We start from the raw sequence: 16229 nt of genomic DNA on the forward strand, positions 1-16229 counted from the left end.
GGATTGGGGGTGCATGGTCAGGGTCGGAGAGAGGGGAGTGAGCAGGGTCCTGCCAGGATGTCGGCCACGAGGGAAGGAGAGCGCTGACCCACGTGATCCCCCGGCTTTATACCGAGTATTCCCGTGGGTGGTATGGAATACTGCAGTGGCCAGTCCTGGGTCACCTGTGCCCTCTGCAGCTTCCTGGGGGTGCGACCCCTCCTCCGCCTTCCCCCCAGGAGAAGCCCAGCGGAGCCCAAGAGAACCCGCAGGGAACAAGGACCCACCCGTGGGCCTTTCTGCATAACAATCCCGCTCCTGCCTCAGCAACAACTGCAGACATGAACTGCCATCAGCTCTGAGAGCAGGCACTGCCTGAAACCTGTAGTCAGCTGTTTCAGCCAAACCAGGACAGCAGTTGACCTGTATCTTTCAGTATTGGCCTTTTTATCTCACAGCTAACCTATTTCAAAAGGGATTAGTAATTTGATTCAAAACATAAACCAACTGAAATATAAGTCTAGGTTATATCTAGGGGAGTCAGATCTCTTTTATGCATTAGGTGTAAAAGTAATTAAAATATAGTCTGTGGGGATGTGATAAAAGAATTTTTTACAGGCTTTTCATACAACTCTTACTTTCCAACTGCTGCATCTTTAAAACAGGAGTTTTGCCTGCTTGGTTACTATCTGATCTTTAAGTCTTTTCCTTTTAATTTGATGATGATAAGGAAAATTTTATTGTCTTTTTTTTTAAACACTTTCTGTCTTTACAGCTGTCCATTTTCCATAAACAGTTCTGGGAACAAAGACTGGGGCACTGGAAATCTCTCTCCCAAAGGCTGCCTTCTTCCTCGGGCTACTTTGGAAGTGAGGTGCTTAAAGCCAGGCATCCTGCTCAGTTGTTTCTGAAGCTCACCTTTAGCATCTTCTCTTTTCTTCTTTCAAATTAAATGTACATTTTAGCATATGCCTTTGGCTTCAGCTGTATTAAAAATAAATAGCACTTGCAGTGCTGTCACGTAATTAACCTTTAGGACATCCTTAGAAGAGATGAGATTGAGGTGCTGTCAGCTTGTAGAATCTTGGCTATTTTCTCATTTTTCCCAGAGCTCCTTGTATTATTGCTATCCATCAGCTCTTCCAGAAGTAACCAAGCAAACATTTAATGTCTGCTATTTCAGATTGTTCTCATTAGCATGTTATAGTCCATAATAAATGACACAAGGTGCAAGAGCATTTTAGCTTTCTCTGCTTTGCAAACATGCTAATATTAATTGGTTTTCTATGTGTTGAAAGAAAATTATAACCCTGTGTTCATCTGCAGATCTTTTACTCCAACCTGATAAATAAGTAAGTGTCATGATTCTGTGTAACTGCTTGTAATGTGTGATAATCTAACATAAATTCTTTATTGCATAGGTGGGTTTAATTCAGTATGCTAATGATCCCCGTGTAGTGTTCAACTTGAATACCTATCAAACAAAGGATGAGGTTGTTAAAGCAATGGAGAGAACGTATCAGAAGGGAGGAGATCTCACTAATACTTTCAAGGCCATTGACAATGCAAGGTAAAATACATTGATGATTTCTGTGCAACTATTGTAACTTACCTTACAAGGCAATGAACACATCCTGAATTTCATTCCCACCAGGAGTGCACATGCTCAGAGCCTCACAGGAGGTTCCCAGTGCCAGGCAGAATCATTCACATACATTTACAGTGCCTCATGCAGAACAGTACAGGGATACGCAAACTAGACTTGCTGAAGAGCAAGTTTAACCATTGCGTTAAACTCTATGCTAAAGTAGTTCTGGAACCCAACAGAATTGTTTGGGCTGTCACAGATGTCTAAACGTGACAGTGCATCAAACACCATAGACAAGCTTTTAGGAAAGATACAAAACCATTGAAAGAAGTAAAGTTTATCCAGGGATTCAGTGGGACCAGTAACATTCGTGTCTGCATGTCAGACTTCGGTTGATTGTAGAGAAAACAAAATCTCTTGTCTGTTGTCTGTTTGTCACTGCAGCACCAGCAACATGAAAAATAGGAAAAACTTAAAACAGTATGCTGTGAATGAATACATAAACAAACCAGGTCTGTTTCTCAATAGGAAGATGCTATTTTGCAGTTGAATCAAGGACAGAACTCTAGGCTAAAATACATGCTGAATCAAATGGCCTTGAAAATTTTGTTTAGGAAAAGACTCAGCCTTCAATGGAGTTGGTATTTGCAGTAGTATTGAGGAATCTATTATTAATACTCTTCCCTTTGGTTTGAACTTGGTGGAGCCAATTCCTGGTTACTCTGGTATTACAAAACTGTAATAGTTCTGACAAAAAAAAAATATTTAGAAACATTTGTACAAAAAAAAATTGTTTTCCCTGGAATGTACATTTCTGTCAGAAGTACCATCCAGTCCTACTTGTTTTTTTTTTCTACTTCCTTGATTACATATCTGATGGCTCTTTGAGCAGTGCTTTGAGAAGAAGCTATCAGGAGCATAATTGCAAATTCTTATTGCAGATTGTTAATTTACAAATAAAAAAGTGCTACAGATGTACCTTGTTCTAAGTCAGTGATGGACGTATTCATTACAGTATATATACTAAATTCTATCCATTATAAATGGACATATAATAAATCCAGTATTTTATAACAGACAGTATGCCTTCTCACCTGAATCGGGAGGACGTCCAACAGCCACAAAAGTAATGGTTGTTGTGACGGACGGTGAATCACATGATGGCTCCAACTTGAAAACAGTGATTGGTAAATGCAATGAAGACAATATAACCAGATTTGGCATTGCTGTAAGTAATATTATAATTATATATATTATCACAATTTTTGAAAGATCACTTTTTGTATATGTATGAAAGTGCATGTTCTGTACATAAGCTGTGTATAATGCATGCATCGTTACACTGGTGAGTCTGAAACTAGGTGAAATTAATCTTTATGAACTAGTAAAATATTGATCTTTAACTGGCTGAAAAAGCAAAACCAGTATTACCTGAGCAACTTCAGTGGTTTTCTCCTTTGCCTTGGTTTGTGTATTTTCCTATTTGAATGGCCCCTGAATACAGTTTGATAAGCAATTCAGTAATACGAATGAAAGTACTTTAATTTTTTTTAATATACAGACAGAAATGGAGTAACACCATGTTTTCCTTCACTCTTCTTATTTTGTTCTTTTTTACCCAAGGTTTTGGGATACTTAATCAGGCATGAACTTGATACTAAAAACTTAATTAAAGAAATCAAAGGAATTGCTAGTCATCCAACAGACAAGTATTTCTTTAATGTGTCATCTGAGGCTGCACTACTGGAAGAAGCAGGAACACTTGGAGAGCGCATTTTTAGTATAGAAGGTAAAATACTCAATGTCTCTAAAAAATTAGATCAGATTCTCCCAGCTGATGAGCTAAGGATTTTATTTAGCTTCACCTTAGTGTAGTACAGTGAAAATGAGAGGCAGCTGGAGCTGCAGGCTGCTCCCCAAGAGGGCTCTGGTTTGCACAGGTCTTCCCCCAGCTCCCCCACCCCTAATGAGCGTGAGCTTCAAGTTAGTTTCTGCAGTTTGTGGGAAATACTCCTTGGGTGCTGAAAATTTCAGGCAAGTTATGGGCTTCAGGTATCCACTGGGGTCTTGTCCATATGCATCCAAATGTATTTGGAGCTATCACCACCGGAGGAGTAAAGATCAGATTCACCTGTGTGAATGCTGAGAAAGTGTAAATTTAAAAAGCAAATCAGAAGACTAGATTACTGATTACAGAACTGAAAAGCTACAGTGATGCAATCTGTGTGGTGTCTATCAGGCTCCATCGCTAGCATCACCTGTAGTCCTCTGTGTCCTGTTTGGAGGACTACTGTGCTGTAGAGACAACTCAGAGGTGCTTCATCCTCCCCAAAAGCTAGCCTTTTAAACTCAGATTAAGACCTTGCTTGAGAGACTTGGGACCTGCCCTCAGCCCTCTCTAAGGAGCTTTTCACGGCTGCAACCTTCCTGTGCTTAGGATGAAATCTTCCCTTCTCTTTCACTTCCACCTGTTCTTTACCAGGCCCATGCTGCTTATCAAGTCAGGGGGATCGATTGAGCTCCCTCTCTTGGGTTTTGCTAAGTAATCCCGTTGAATTCCCATTACTTGCGTCCCATCCATCTAGCTTAGGAAATATTCCAGGATGTCACAGTATTTTTCAAGACTATTACAACAGTTTTTATAAGTCCTATATGACAATAAACATTCATATCCTATTTGAAGGTTGTCAATATACAGTTATTAAAGCTGCTAATTTCAGTATATTATTAGTGCTTCCTAGGGAGCATAAAAAGAGATTAGCCATGGTGACAAGACTGCGCAGACTGATTCAAGTCAACTTTATCATTGTCATCTGCCTTTTTTTGGGAGAAACTCATAGCATCGTGGCTCCATCTTATCAATTTGCCATTAAATCCTCCAAATATTCTACAGTTTATCAGCTCTCAGGTTTTCATTGTTTGTAAATGTTGGAAATGCTTTAGCAGAATTGGTGGATTTGAAAAAAATAACATATAGTCCCCATATAGCTACACTCGGAGGCAGCAAGATTGGATCTGTTGTGTGGTTCTATGGAGTTAACCATGTGTGAATATTTGTTTTACCAGGTACAGATCAAGGTGATACATTCCAAATGGAAATGTCACAGGTGGGCTTCAGTGCATATTACTCGCAAAAAAAGGTATGTGAATTTAATTATTTAATGATAAAAATAGGTGTAATTACATAGACATGAATGCTTAGAAGTGCAACAGAAGAAGACTAATAAAACAAAATGACCAATTTTAAGACTTTTACAAGCAGGAGAAAGTCAAATTATCTTTTTTTTTTTTTACTTGAATATCACAAAAATTACTTCTAATAGATGATGTATATCTCTAAAATGAAAAAATATACATTAATATGTGAAGTTGAGTAACAGTCTCTTTCATGTAATGATTTTGAGATGTATTAACCCAGTGATTTCTAAGTTCATTTAGCACGAAAAATTCAGTTCCTCCAAGTTAATATTTTGTGGCTGAATAACTCAGAAGAATTTAAAACGTATTGTAAAGCTGGTATATTTCTAGGCGGTCACCAAGATACAAATAAATCAAATCATATTTATAAAGTTAATAATATTTGTTTAAAGCATATTTCACTTAGGAAGAATAATAAATCAGATATATTTTTCATGCTAAACAATTTTATCTTGACCAAATAGGTCCTTTTTGTAAAATTGAAGTGTGGTTCAAGCAGTTTTCAACTGAAAATTCAGCAAGGTTGTTTCTTTCCCATAGCCCTTAAAGATGAATAAAATAGTTTTTAAAAAGTGCTCTGTATTTGCACAAATTGAAGTTTTAATTTACCAAGCACCTGATGCTATGAAATGGCAAAAATTAAGAAAGATTTGGGGCTTTTCCAGGAAAATTGCACATCCTATTTTTAATGTAGTTTTCTGTAACAGTATCTCATTCAGTAAAGAATTATAATAATGTGAATAATCTAAGCTGTGTTTTCTGTGTACAGGTCTAAGATTAAGTATTTCTGTATAAAGTATTCTGTATAATAAACCATATTAATTTGGATTTCAGATTGAACTGTTCTCTCAAGGACATCTCCTTAAAGAATAGAATTTTGTATCTTTTTCCATCAGCTTTTTTGTGCTATGATTGGAAATTTTGTTGTCAAAAAGAGGGCTTTAGCTTTTCCTTATAGTTTTTGTTTTTGTGATCCTCAGCCTTCTGAGTACATAAAAGCATAGACTTGGCAACCCCAAACCCAGGGTGGATAGGCTTAGGAAATTATCAAAGTGTTCAAATAAACCCATGAGTTGCAGTGCCCCGGGAGCTAAAACAGTCACTCACCCTCTTGCAGGAGGGAGGTGATAATCCCTTTTAATAGGGCAGTAAAGTCCTGCATGTAAGTGGTAACTATAAGCAGCTCCAGCCAACTGCTTGCAATCATTAGGCTGTGCACCACTGCCTTAAAACACAGTGACATAGGAAATTACCTATGGTAACTTCAGCTTTGATCACACTTTTTCTAAAATAGGTAGTTCTAAAATGTTGATTTTTATATTTTAAAGGATGTTCTGCTGCTGGGTGCTGTTGGGGCCTATGACTGGAGTGGAACAGTAGTTCAGGAGTCTTCAGACAGAGTCACCACCTTTCCAAGCCATGTGTTTGAGAAGATTCTACAGGACAGAAATCATAGCTCTTATCTAGGTAAAGGGCTGAAATACAAATCTGGAAATGTATCAAACCTTTATTAAGATATTAAAGAACTTGGAAAATTCTGCTGTAGCCAGACTCCTGTTAAGAACTGATTTGAAAACATGACAAGAATTTTGCATCGAAAAAGATTTTATTTACTGATCAGCTGTTCATTGAACGAAATCTTTATTGTGTTCTGAAAATTCTACTCATATCAATGTGGTAAGGTGAAAAAAAATCGGGCTTTGTCACCGAGAGGTAAGAAGTTGTGGGATTTGAAAAGGCTGCTTAATGTATCGTACTGATCATTATATGTACCTTCTGTTTTAATATTTGTAGTTACTTCCCCAATTACATGTGGATGAGAAGTTGATTGACTTGCTATCGTTTCTTCTGTGCTTGCTCTCTTCTTGGCCTTTCCCAGTTTAGTTTATAGTTTTGGGAATCTTGCTGCAGTTTAACAGAGGTCTTATTTATAACCCCCATATATTTTCTGACCTATGTTTTTGTGACGAAATAAAACCAGTCAGTTTGTCTTCTCAGTTCACTGAAATGTTTTCTGCAAACCTACAACGTGCCTGCTTTGATGATTCATCCCTGAATAATGCTACTACCTTAAGCACCTATGACTTTCTTATCCTTGAAGTTATTTAACGCAATGCTGTTTTTGCAACTAACATGCTCTTTTCCTTATGGCTTAGCACTATGTGCACCCAACACAATGAATACATTTAAACCTAGCCTAATGAGCAGTAGCTCTTTTGCATGTGTGACCTCTTCAGACTTTCTGCTCCTCCCTTTTCTAGAATAGTTCTTAAAAGGTCAGGTTGTTTCCTTCAGCACTTCTCCACAAGGCACTTTTAGAGTATTGGCCTTAATCTTTTTGGAGTAAACAATGTTGTTGTCTTTTCCATCCCTTCATTTCCCTTTCACCCCCTTCTGTCCCCCACTAAAAGCTCTCCATCCTAGCTCACTCTCACTAGCTTGGAGGAGCCCAAGCTAGAGGGCTGCTAGCACATCACAGGTTGCTAGAATGGTCCTCTCTCTGCACTGCACTCTCTCACATCAAATGGCTGTATACTGTATGCATTAGGAACATGTGGCCTTAACTTGCAGAATGAAATCTTGTTTTGTTGTTGCTTATTGAACTTCTAGTCTCCAGTGATGGTCTTTAGTGTCTGAACACAAATCTGAATTAGACTGGTATATGTAATGACCAAGGCATAATCCTTTTGGACTGTGCTCCTCATGTTGTCCTGCAGCTTGCTAAAGACCTGCATATTCTGCCTGATCACTGGGATTTTGTTACTCAGTTTAACTGTAACCTTTATAAAGGATGATTTTGTTTTCTTCTCTTAAAATAAATCCACTGTAATTAAACCACAGAAATGTAAAATATGTACAAATGCTAGATTTATAGTGCTAATACATGTTTAAAATATTTGCAGGTATTAAGAGGTGTTTCCTGAAAGCAAATAATGTTAGAATAATGGGAATGAGGATTAAAATGTTCAAAGAAGTTCAATCAACCTAAACCCTTCAGCTGACAAGCTATTAATATAGCCTGTTCTATTCGGCAAAAGCACTAGGCTGTGGTTTGGTGAGCTGTGGGAAAATGCACTGCAAGCTTTGCAGAAGCTAGGTGTTCCTCCCCAGTTTGAAGGCTGGCCCAAATATTCATCTCATCTTTCTCTTTGTTTCTTCATTCCAATGATACTCGTTGCACTCGTTTTCCTGTCTCCTTCACAAGCATGACATTTTTGTGGTCTGAGTTTTACTGAATAGGCTAAACTATTGTCCATGCTATTCTGCAAACCTGCTTCAACTTGATCTGTATGTCATTGTTCTCTCCAGAAGGCTATTGCAAATTTTATGCCTATGTGATAGCTTAACTTCCCATCTGGAAACACGATTCTCTGCAACTAAGATACCAGATTGACTCATCCTCTGTACCTTTATGGATAACCAGCTGATGACTTGTAATTAATGGTCTCTCACGCATGTTAAATGTTGGCTTCTCTTCCCAGGTTATTCTGTTGCTGTTCTCTCAACTCAGAGCTCTGTCTATTTTGTTGCTGGTGCACCAAGATCCAACTACACTGGCAGAGTAGTGGTTTATGATGTTGATAGGGATGGTAACATCGCAATTGTGCAATCCCAGAAAGGCGAGCAGGTAAGTATATTTTGATCATGAATGCAGATTTTGCAGGCATCTGGTTTTATTGACACAGTAGTAAATTGCAATGTGTTTGTTTTGAAAATTCCTCTTTCTTGCAATGTATTTAGAATCCACTTGAACTTTTCTCTGCCACTAGACTATTTCAATGAGGTTAACTATAACTCTTAAAGAGTATTTTAGGAAGTCATCTAGTTAGTGGTAAAAGGTAATATACAAAGCTACTTAGTGTATCATTGTGTCAACACTTCTAATCGGGAGAGACTCAGTGAGCTTTACTGCCTGAGAAGTTGTGAATTAGATGACATCAAAAGAGAGATTACAAAGTTCATTCTCTTTTTCTCAATTTGGAAAAGAGCAGTGAGTTTAGATGGGTTTAGTTGTATCTGTTTGTAAGACAAATCTGAGAGTAAATCAGAGTTTGGGTACTTTCATGTGCCCAGTTTAATATTAAAAAATATACCTCCCATAGCTTATTCTGTTTGCAGTCTTATTGCTAAGTGGTAAAGCCGTAGCAGCAGCTACTGGGCAGAAACAGTGGACACATGGTAAGGATATGATTCTTCAAACACTGGAGTGTGTTTTCTCCAGTGTGGAGTAATTTCATTCCAATGAGCAGTTTCATTCATTAGTATTGGATTATTCCTGGGTGTAATCTTTCTGAATCAGGTGCTAAAACATTATGCTTTACAAAATCCACATACAAACATGACTGTTTTACTACTGATTTCAGATTGGCTCCTACTTTGGTAGTGTGGTGTGTTCAGTAGACGTTAACCGGGATTCTGTGACAGATGTGCTTCTTGTGGGTGCACCGATGTTTATGAATGACCTGAAGAAAGAGGAAGGGAGAGTATACATGTTTTCAATCACAAAGGTAAGAATGGGACTGTAGCAAAGCCATGTAGTAAACCCATGATAAGTGCCGGTATTTACATTTGCACCTGGTGAGATTTACTGTTGTTCCCTGGACTACAGTTTTACCAAGTTAAAAACAGTCCAAACTGCAATGGTACTTAATGGCAGCATCTGTTCTGTTAAATCAGAGAGCGATCAGAAGAGTGATCCCTGGCCCCACAGCCAACTGGTGCAGCAGACTCGCTCAAGCCGGCATTGTTTAGGGCTAGCTTCTTTCCAAACAGACTGGCCACACACACGCTAAAAAGCCTTTGGCCCTGGATCTCTTCAGGGCCTCTAAGTCACTATTGAGTGTATCTTCTTCAGAGTGTTAGAAATACTGTGAGTTGTGGTTTTGTAACGAGGAGCAGAGCATGTGCTTTTCCTGGGCTGTGGCATAAGGGCAGGGGTAAATGGTGCCAAGCCTGCCTGGTTAGAGGACTGAGGATGGAGCCCTTCCCAGCGCGATCTCGCCCATTCCGCTTTTCAGGAGCAGCTGCAAACTTTCCGCAGAACTGCTTGTGCATGTAATCTGGGAATAGGCCAGCTGGAACAGACCGAAATGGAGTCAATAAGCAAGTTATTAGCTAAGCAGTGTTAGTGACCAGGGGCCTGCTGCTCTAGGTGTCTCCCTGGTCCTGGTTTTAGGCACTCTGCTAGGCACTGTACACAAATATACACAAGGTTGACCATTTCTCTGAAAAACTTAACTCGAGGCTTCTGCTAATTAATTTTTTGCGCTAGTTAATTGTTTACCATTTGATTTTGGCAAATCTGTTCAACACCTAATAGTATTCCCAAAACAGTTCTCATAAATGCTCTTCTGCCAATTTTCTGCATTGTTTCGTAGACTTTCACACTGGTTGGTTGCTATTACTCATGTTATCTCCTTTGTTCAGTGAAGCTATGTTATTTGTCTGATGCTTGACTGACTGTGTTTTTTATTCAGACGTGTAGTAGGTGTTTTCAGAATATGTGTATCAACAGTCCTGAAGCCTCTAGCACTTTTGAACAGTCTCTCAATCAATCATTGGATGTCTGAAATTAATATCTGCCATCCATTAGAGAAAACAGATCATGGCCTTTTTACTAAGTAAATTGCAATCAAAAAAATAGAGAGGAAGGACCATCCTCTTCAGCGGCAGCTCACAGTCAGATCATCCTGGAGCAACAGCAAACTGTACCCTAGGGCAGTTTCAAGGTAGATGGAGGTGCTGGAAGTGGAACTGCTGGCAGCTGACATTGGTCTTCATGACTGTGGAATTAAGACACAAAATATGGAAGAAAAGAAAAATTAAGGGACTTTTTTTCATATTTTGGAAACTGAATAAATTGGAATACTATCCTTACAACTGACAACTTTAGTCTTTGTCAAATGTTAGGTTTAAAATTATTTAAAAGTTAAGAATAATCAAAGAATAGTTTTTTTTTTTTATGGTTTGGTTTGGGTTTTTTTTAAAGAACCTGGATTTGTGCAACTTGTCCATGTTGCGCAAATAATACTTTCCTCGTCATTTTTCATAAATATCTTGGCCAGTATTTCTAAAATTTTAAGTACAGTGTGATAACTGAGGTTAAAGATGAGAACAATATTTGCCAGAGTGTTGATTTAAGCAGTGTAAATGTGATTATTTAACTATAAAGTTCTCCAATCTTTCTTTCTTCATTGGCACTGGAGAGGTCAGGAGTTTAGCATTTGGACACGTGTTTTTTGCATTAGTTTAGTTAGGAAATTCCATTTCTGTTTCAAAGAATTATGTTCAGTTACATAATTTCCATTCCCTCTGCATAAAATCTGGTAATCCAAAACTGGAAACTGTATTTTTCAATGTATTGTGAAAGGTTCAGAACAGTCAGATGAGGACAGTGAGAGCATTTAAGCTTCATACATATGGTTATATTTACTGTTAGTGCTTTGCATAGCATGCTTTGATTTTGCCGTATAACGCTTGCCAAGACTCTGAAATATAATGCAAACTGAATGGGCAATACAATGGGGAAGGAATTCAGGGTTGAGCAGTCCAAGGAGAATGTACTGGAAAACAGAAACAAAAAACAATGCACATAGATACTGCTCCTATTTCTAATCCAGTGCGATGATAGCTGTGTCTTTGCTTTTTCTTCTTTTTCCTTTTTTAAAGGGAATTTTGGATCAACGAGAACTCTTGGAAGGTCCACAGGGGTCAGAAAATGCTCGCTTTGGATCAGCGATTGCAATGCTTGCAGACATTGATTTGGATGGCTTTAATGATGTTGTAATAGGTGCACCACTGGAAAACCAAAACTCTGGAGCAATTTACATTTACAATGGATTTCAAAAGACTATACGTACCAAATATTCTCAGGTAAATAACTTTGTTGCATAATGCCATACTCAGTGCCTTTAGATCTGCTGGAGGAAAACAGAAGGATTTTCTCTCTTAATTGGCTACTGTTTCATCCTCTTAAAGGAGTACTGTTATTCTCATGGCTTATTTTAAGTTTTGTCCCTCTGCTTAATTCAGCTGTCAGCATGCCCTGGTTGTTGTTGTGGTGCTTATAACTGAAGCATATAGAGGAAAAGGACTTGCAAGATGCTCTATCTGAGCCTCTTTATAATTTTTAGTGCCTGCGTATGAAGTCAGCTGATTTTCTATACGTTTTTTGACACCCATCATTCAGATTTTTAGGGTTGGTGTACAGCAATGAAGATCAGATAAAGCCAAGCTCTGTAAATTATAAATATGTAGTATTAAAGGAAAAGACTTTCACAAGTCTTTCCATATCCTATGTGCTAATACAATGGTCATTTTAATGTCACTTTCCATGCAGAGTTTCTGGTTGCAGAAAGTATTTGTGAGAAGTCCTCTTAAGCTTCCTATTCTTTGAGTTGCTCAACGTGAGATGGAAGAAGTTTCCAGTAAATACTAGCTGGCATACAGCAGTCAGTTGATTTACTCCCAAGACAGAAAAATCTAGTCCATTGTCTGCTCCAACAGGGGACAAAAATGTGCTTAAAAGCATCTGAGAAAACATCCACAAAAGCATTTTGTTTAAAGAATATATTGCGTTTACAGGGAGTATCAGGGAAAATCTGTTGCTTAGGCTGCTGTCTACAGACTTAAGCACGCATGTTGCAAACTCAGTAACCAAACTGTTTTCCCAGAAAATTTTAGGATCGGATTCTGCTTTTGGACAACGGCTCCAATTCTTTGGAAGATCAGTAGATGGCCATAGAGACTTAGATGACGATGACATTACTGATGTATCAGTTGGTGCTGATGGAAATGTCGTTCTGCTATGGTTGGTAAACTCTTTTAGAAAGGAAGCACTTAGTGATGCTGATGCAAGTTGAGCAGTCAGTTAATAAAACTGCAAAACAAACAAACCAAAAAGCTCTTTCATTCCATGTGTTCAGAGCTAACACTCTTAGCCTCACCACTGCTATCATAGCTAGCTGAAAAACAGCATTAGACTAAACCTCTTTTAAGCATGTTTCATCAAACCATCAAAAGCCAAGGCAGTGTGGGGGGCAGAGCCAGGGCACACAGGGGAAAGCCAGGTGGTGGGGGCTGCTGGGACGGACCTAGGCAGGGACGGGGAGGGCCAGGAGACACCCCTGCCCGCTACTGTTGTGCAGACACGTGGTCCAGAGGGAGGAGGCAGCTGCACGGAATGGGGCTTGCTTGAGAGTATTTGTAACAGCAGGTTGTACTTCAGTAGCCACAGTGTAATTTTGATAGCTGAGCCTGAGACAGATGAAACCACTTCCCACACAACCGGTGTGACCTTTACTGGCTAGTAGGCTGATATAGGGGAGAGAGTTGTCCTGCAAGGTAAGGACAGAGAGCAGTGAAAGAGAGTTGGCACTTATTTCTGGCAAGAAACCCATCTTTTCTGGCACGTGGCCTTTGCCAGAGCAAAGTACTTTCAGTACTTTGAGTACTTTCACAAAATAAAGAAGAAAGGCTTCACAGAACCCAAATCTTCTGCCTCCCTAACCACTGTGTGTTTTCCATTACTTGCTTGAGGAGCTTTGTTAAAATGCAGCTTGCTCTCCTATCTGTTGCCCGTCTTGTCGCCTGAGGCTCCTCTTTGTGAAAAGAAAAACATCACTGAATTGCACTCATTTCATAATGAAACAAGATTATTAAAAATGAATGGTCAGTTTGAAGATTTGACGCACAATAGAACTGCCGCTGGTGGGAATTTCATTAAGGAAAATGTACCAACATTTATTTAGATTTGATTAATGAAGATGCTAATTTTTATTTCACTCTGGCATTTGGTCTGATTAATGAGTTTCCCTTTTGATTAAAGTGTTTGTTTTTACATACAGAGTTCCTTTGAAACTGTTCTTCAAAATCTTGATTAATTACATGGAAGTGGTTTTTCCAAAAAATAAGATTATTAATTAAAATGAAGAATTACCCTTCTTCGCCTTCCCAAAGGAGCTCAGTAACTTCCCTAAAGGAGCAGAAGAAGGTTACTTATTGGAAAAACAGGACAAGGGGTTCATTCTCTATTATTTTAAGGGAATGATTAGAGCGCTAGGATGAAGACATTGCTTATCCATTAATTTGACATGCTAAATTATTTATTGTCATTACTGAAAGCTACTGTGTCAACAAATTCTCTTATAGGCAATGAAAAATAATTTTACCAGTGCCATTAAAAAATGTTTACATTGGGAACTGAAAAATCAATGTTACATTTACGGATAGTAATAGACAGCAGCTTCTACGTTACCCAGTGCTCTTGAAAATCCCAGGTAACCTTTTAAAAATATTTTTCAGGTCACGAAGCATTGCAAATGTGTCCATAATTGCCTCATTTAAACCTGAGAAAATCAGTCTGCTGAACAAGAACACAGAAATAACTGTCAAATTATGTTTTCAGGCTACATTTAGACCTGCTAAGAGAAATAATCAAGTGGGTAAGAGTATTTCAATGACTTGTCTTATATTAATTTCTTCAAAAGTCCATTATTTAAATGAGTAGTGGAAATTCTAAAGATGGATTAGATTGAATATCAAGAAAGGCAAAATCAGTATAAAACATAAGTGCTTTAGAAAGTGTTTTTAAGACCTGCTTTCATCACTGGCTCCATAATCTTTGAAAAGTGAGGAATTAAGGACAGCTGTATCCTTGCTGTTCAACAAACCCCAGAAAATGTCATTAGTGAGAAGCTGATTTTTTTAAATCTGCTGATTTCAACAGCAGACTGCAGACTTTTCTTCTGTCTTCAGGGGAAAAAAAAATAAATCCGTAGGCTCAGTGCAGATGTCAGTGAGGAGAAGCTCTTCTTTCAGAGGACAGGAGAGCACCAAATATTTCTGAGACCAGTACTGGCGTCTCATGAAGCTGTTTAGTTAAACATCATGGATAACATCGGTTGGACTGCTTTAATGCTATGCATAGTGCCTTTAGGAACTCATGACTGTGAGCTATAAAATAATGGTGAATTTCCACATGATACGAAGAGAAGAATACACAAAATACTATGTGACTGAAAAGAAGATGCAGATTCCTTATAGAGTGTCCTCAGAGTTCAGGGATGTTGTTGCAAGGCCTCTTTATCTAGTGTAATCCTGGCCTTGCTGACTGGCTTCTTGCCTGAGCTGCAGGCTCAGACATCTGCAGTGGGGACTGGATTGATTGCCATTTAATGTGCTCTCTGTGGATGAGAACTTGCGTCAGGATTTAAACCTGTTTGACTGCTTTGGAAAACACAAGAGAAGCTTTTTTCATTTTGAGACTGCTTTGTGTTTAGCAAGCTACGAAAAAAGTAAAATATTTAATGTGGTTTGGAAAGCCTGGTCACTGTGTAATGTTGAGCATAGTAATGAGATCATGGGCAGTCATACTTAGCAAAAACGTACTGTTATTCTCTTTGTAGCTATAAAGTACAATGCAACATTGGATGCAGATCTCCAGTCCTTTAGAGTGACTTCTAGAGGATTGTTCAAAGAAAATAATGAAAGGTACATGCAGAGGGATCTTGTGATACATCACGAGGAGAATTGTGTTCATGACATCTTCAGTGTACAGGTAAGTGCAATTGCAGCAGTCTTATGTGACAAAAACGATCAGAGGAAGATGTTGATGCAAATTTATGTCTGTAAGATGAATTTCATCCATGGTATACTCAATGATTTGTGTTTCTCAAATCCCCCACAGTTGAAAAATACTTAGTAAGAATCTGATTTCAAAGAAACTTGTAACTGTCAAATTCAGCACAGCTTTCGAGGATAGAAGAGGCAGTTCTTAATTATATAATTCACCTCTGACATAACAGAGGGGCCACAGTCCATAGTTTCAATAGATTTTCATTTCTCTCTGAGTAAATTCTTCTGTAAGAACTAAGACGTACATGCAAATGTTTTCTCTTAAATGAACATCTCAGGCAGACTTCTGGTGCGTGCTAGCCCTAAGTATACACCTAGGAAAAAAATAAAAATAAGCAAATCTCCATCTTTCTCTAGAAACAAAGACCAAACTCAGCCCTGAGAGTTGCCTTAAGTCCCCTGCATGATGCTAGGTCAGGTAGAGGACTTCGGTTCCTGCTTTGGTTTGCAATGCAAGTATCTTTGACTTGTTGATCACATTTAGCGCCATTGTGGAGCCATGAGCCATAGAGCTAGAAGACTATCCATCCAGTACTAAGAAACAGAGGAGACATGAGGTATATTGTATTTTAGTGTCACTCAGGCCCAGCTGCTCTCTGTGATGGTAAGGCAGAGTGGAATAGGAATTTGACTTCTGCAGCCAGGTGAGAACCAAAGTCACCTGGTGGTGGCTTTTGAGGACCGGCTTCTGCAGCCACAGAGAATCTGCATGTTCCTTAGCCCTAGAAGTGACTGTGATGAAGAAAGTCTCAAGGAATCCTAGGAAAATGAGTTTTATCATGGAAGTGGCACTAAAAGCTGCTTAGCAAGATAAGCCCATGCAAGGCAG

General features: G+C 38.7%; 1 protein-coding gene across 1 annotated transcript in view; it reads left to right on the top strand.

Moving 5' to 3' along the window:
- Nucleotides 1-1400: 1400 nt before the first annotated feature.
- The window catches only part of ITGA2 (integrin, alpha 2 (CD49B, alpha 2 subunit of VLA-2 receptor)), a gene marked incomplete at its 5' end in the record, with an annotated part of 32052 nt that continues 17223 nt past the window's right edge, over nt 1401-16229 (top strand). Inside the window, 11 exons of the mRNA XM_009709194.1 lie at nt 1401-1549; nt 2645-2795; nt 3191-3356; nt 4634-4707; nt 6094-6232; nt 8248-8393; nt 9130-9273; nt 11435-11638; nt 12439-12575; nt 14069-14208; nt 15172-15323. Coding sequence (XP_009707496.1) covers nt 1401-1549; nt 2645-2795; nt 3191-3356; nt 4634-4707; nt 6094-6232; nt 8248-8393; nt 9130-9273; nt 11435-11638; nt 12439-12575; nt 14069-14208; nt 15172-15323 — 1602 coding nt within the window. The remainder of the gene's footprint in view (nt 1550-2644; nt 2796-3190; nt 3357-4633; nt 4708-6093; nt 6233-8247; nt 8394-9129; nt 9274-11434; nt 11639-12438; nt 12576-14068; nt 14209-15171; nt 15324-16229) is intronic.

Source organism: Cariama cristata, unplaced genomic scaffold (genome assembly GCF_000690535.1).
Source record: "Cariama cristata isolate BGI_N322 unplaced genomic scaffold, ASM69053v1 scaffold36581, whole genome shotgun sequence".
NCBI lineage: Eukaryota > Metazoa > Chordata > Aves > Cariamiformes > Cariamidae > Cariama > Cariama cristata.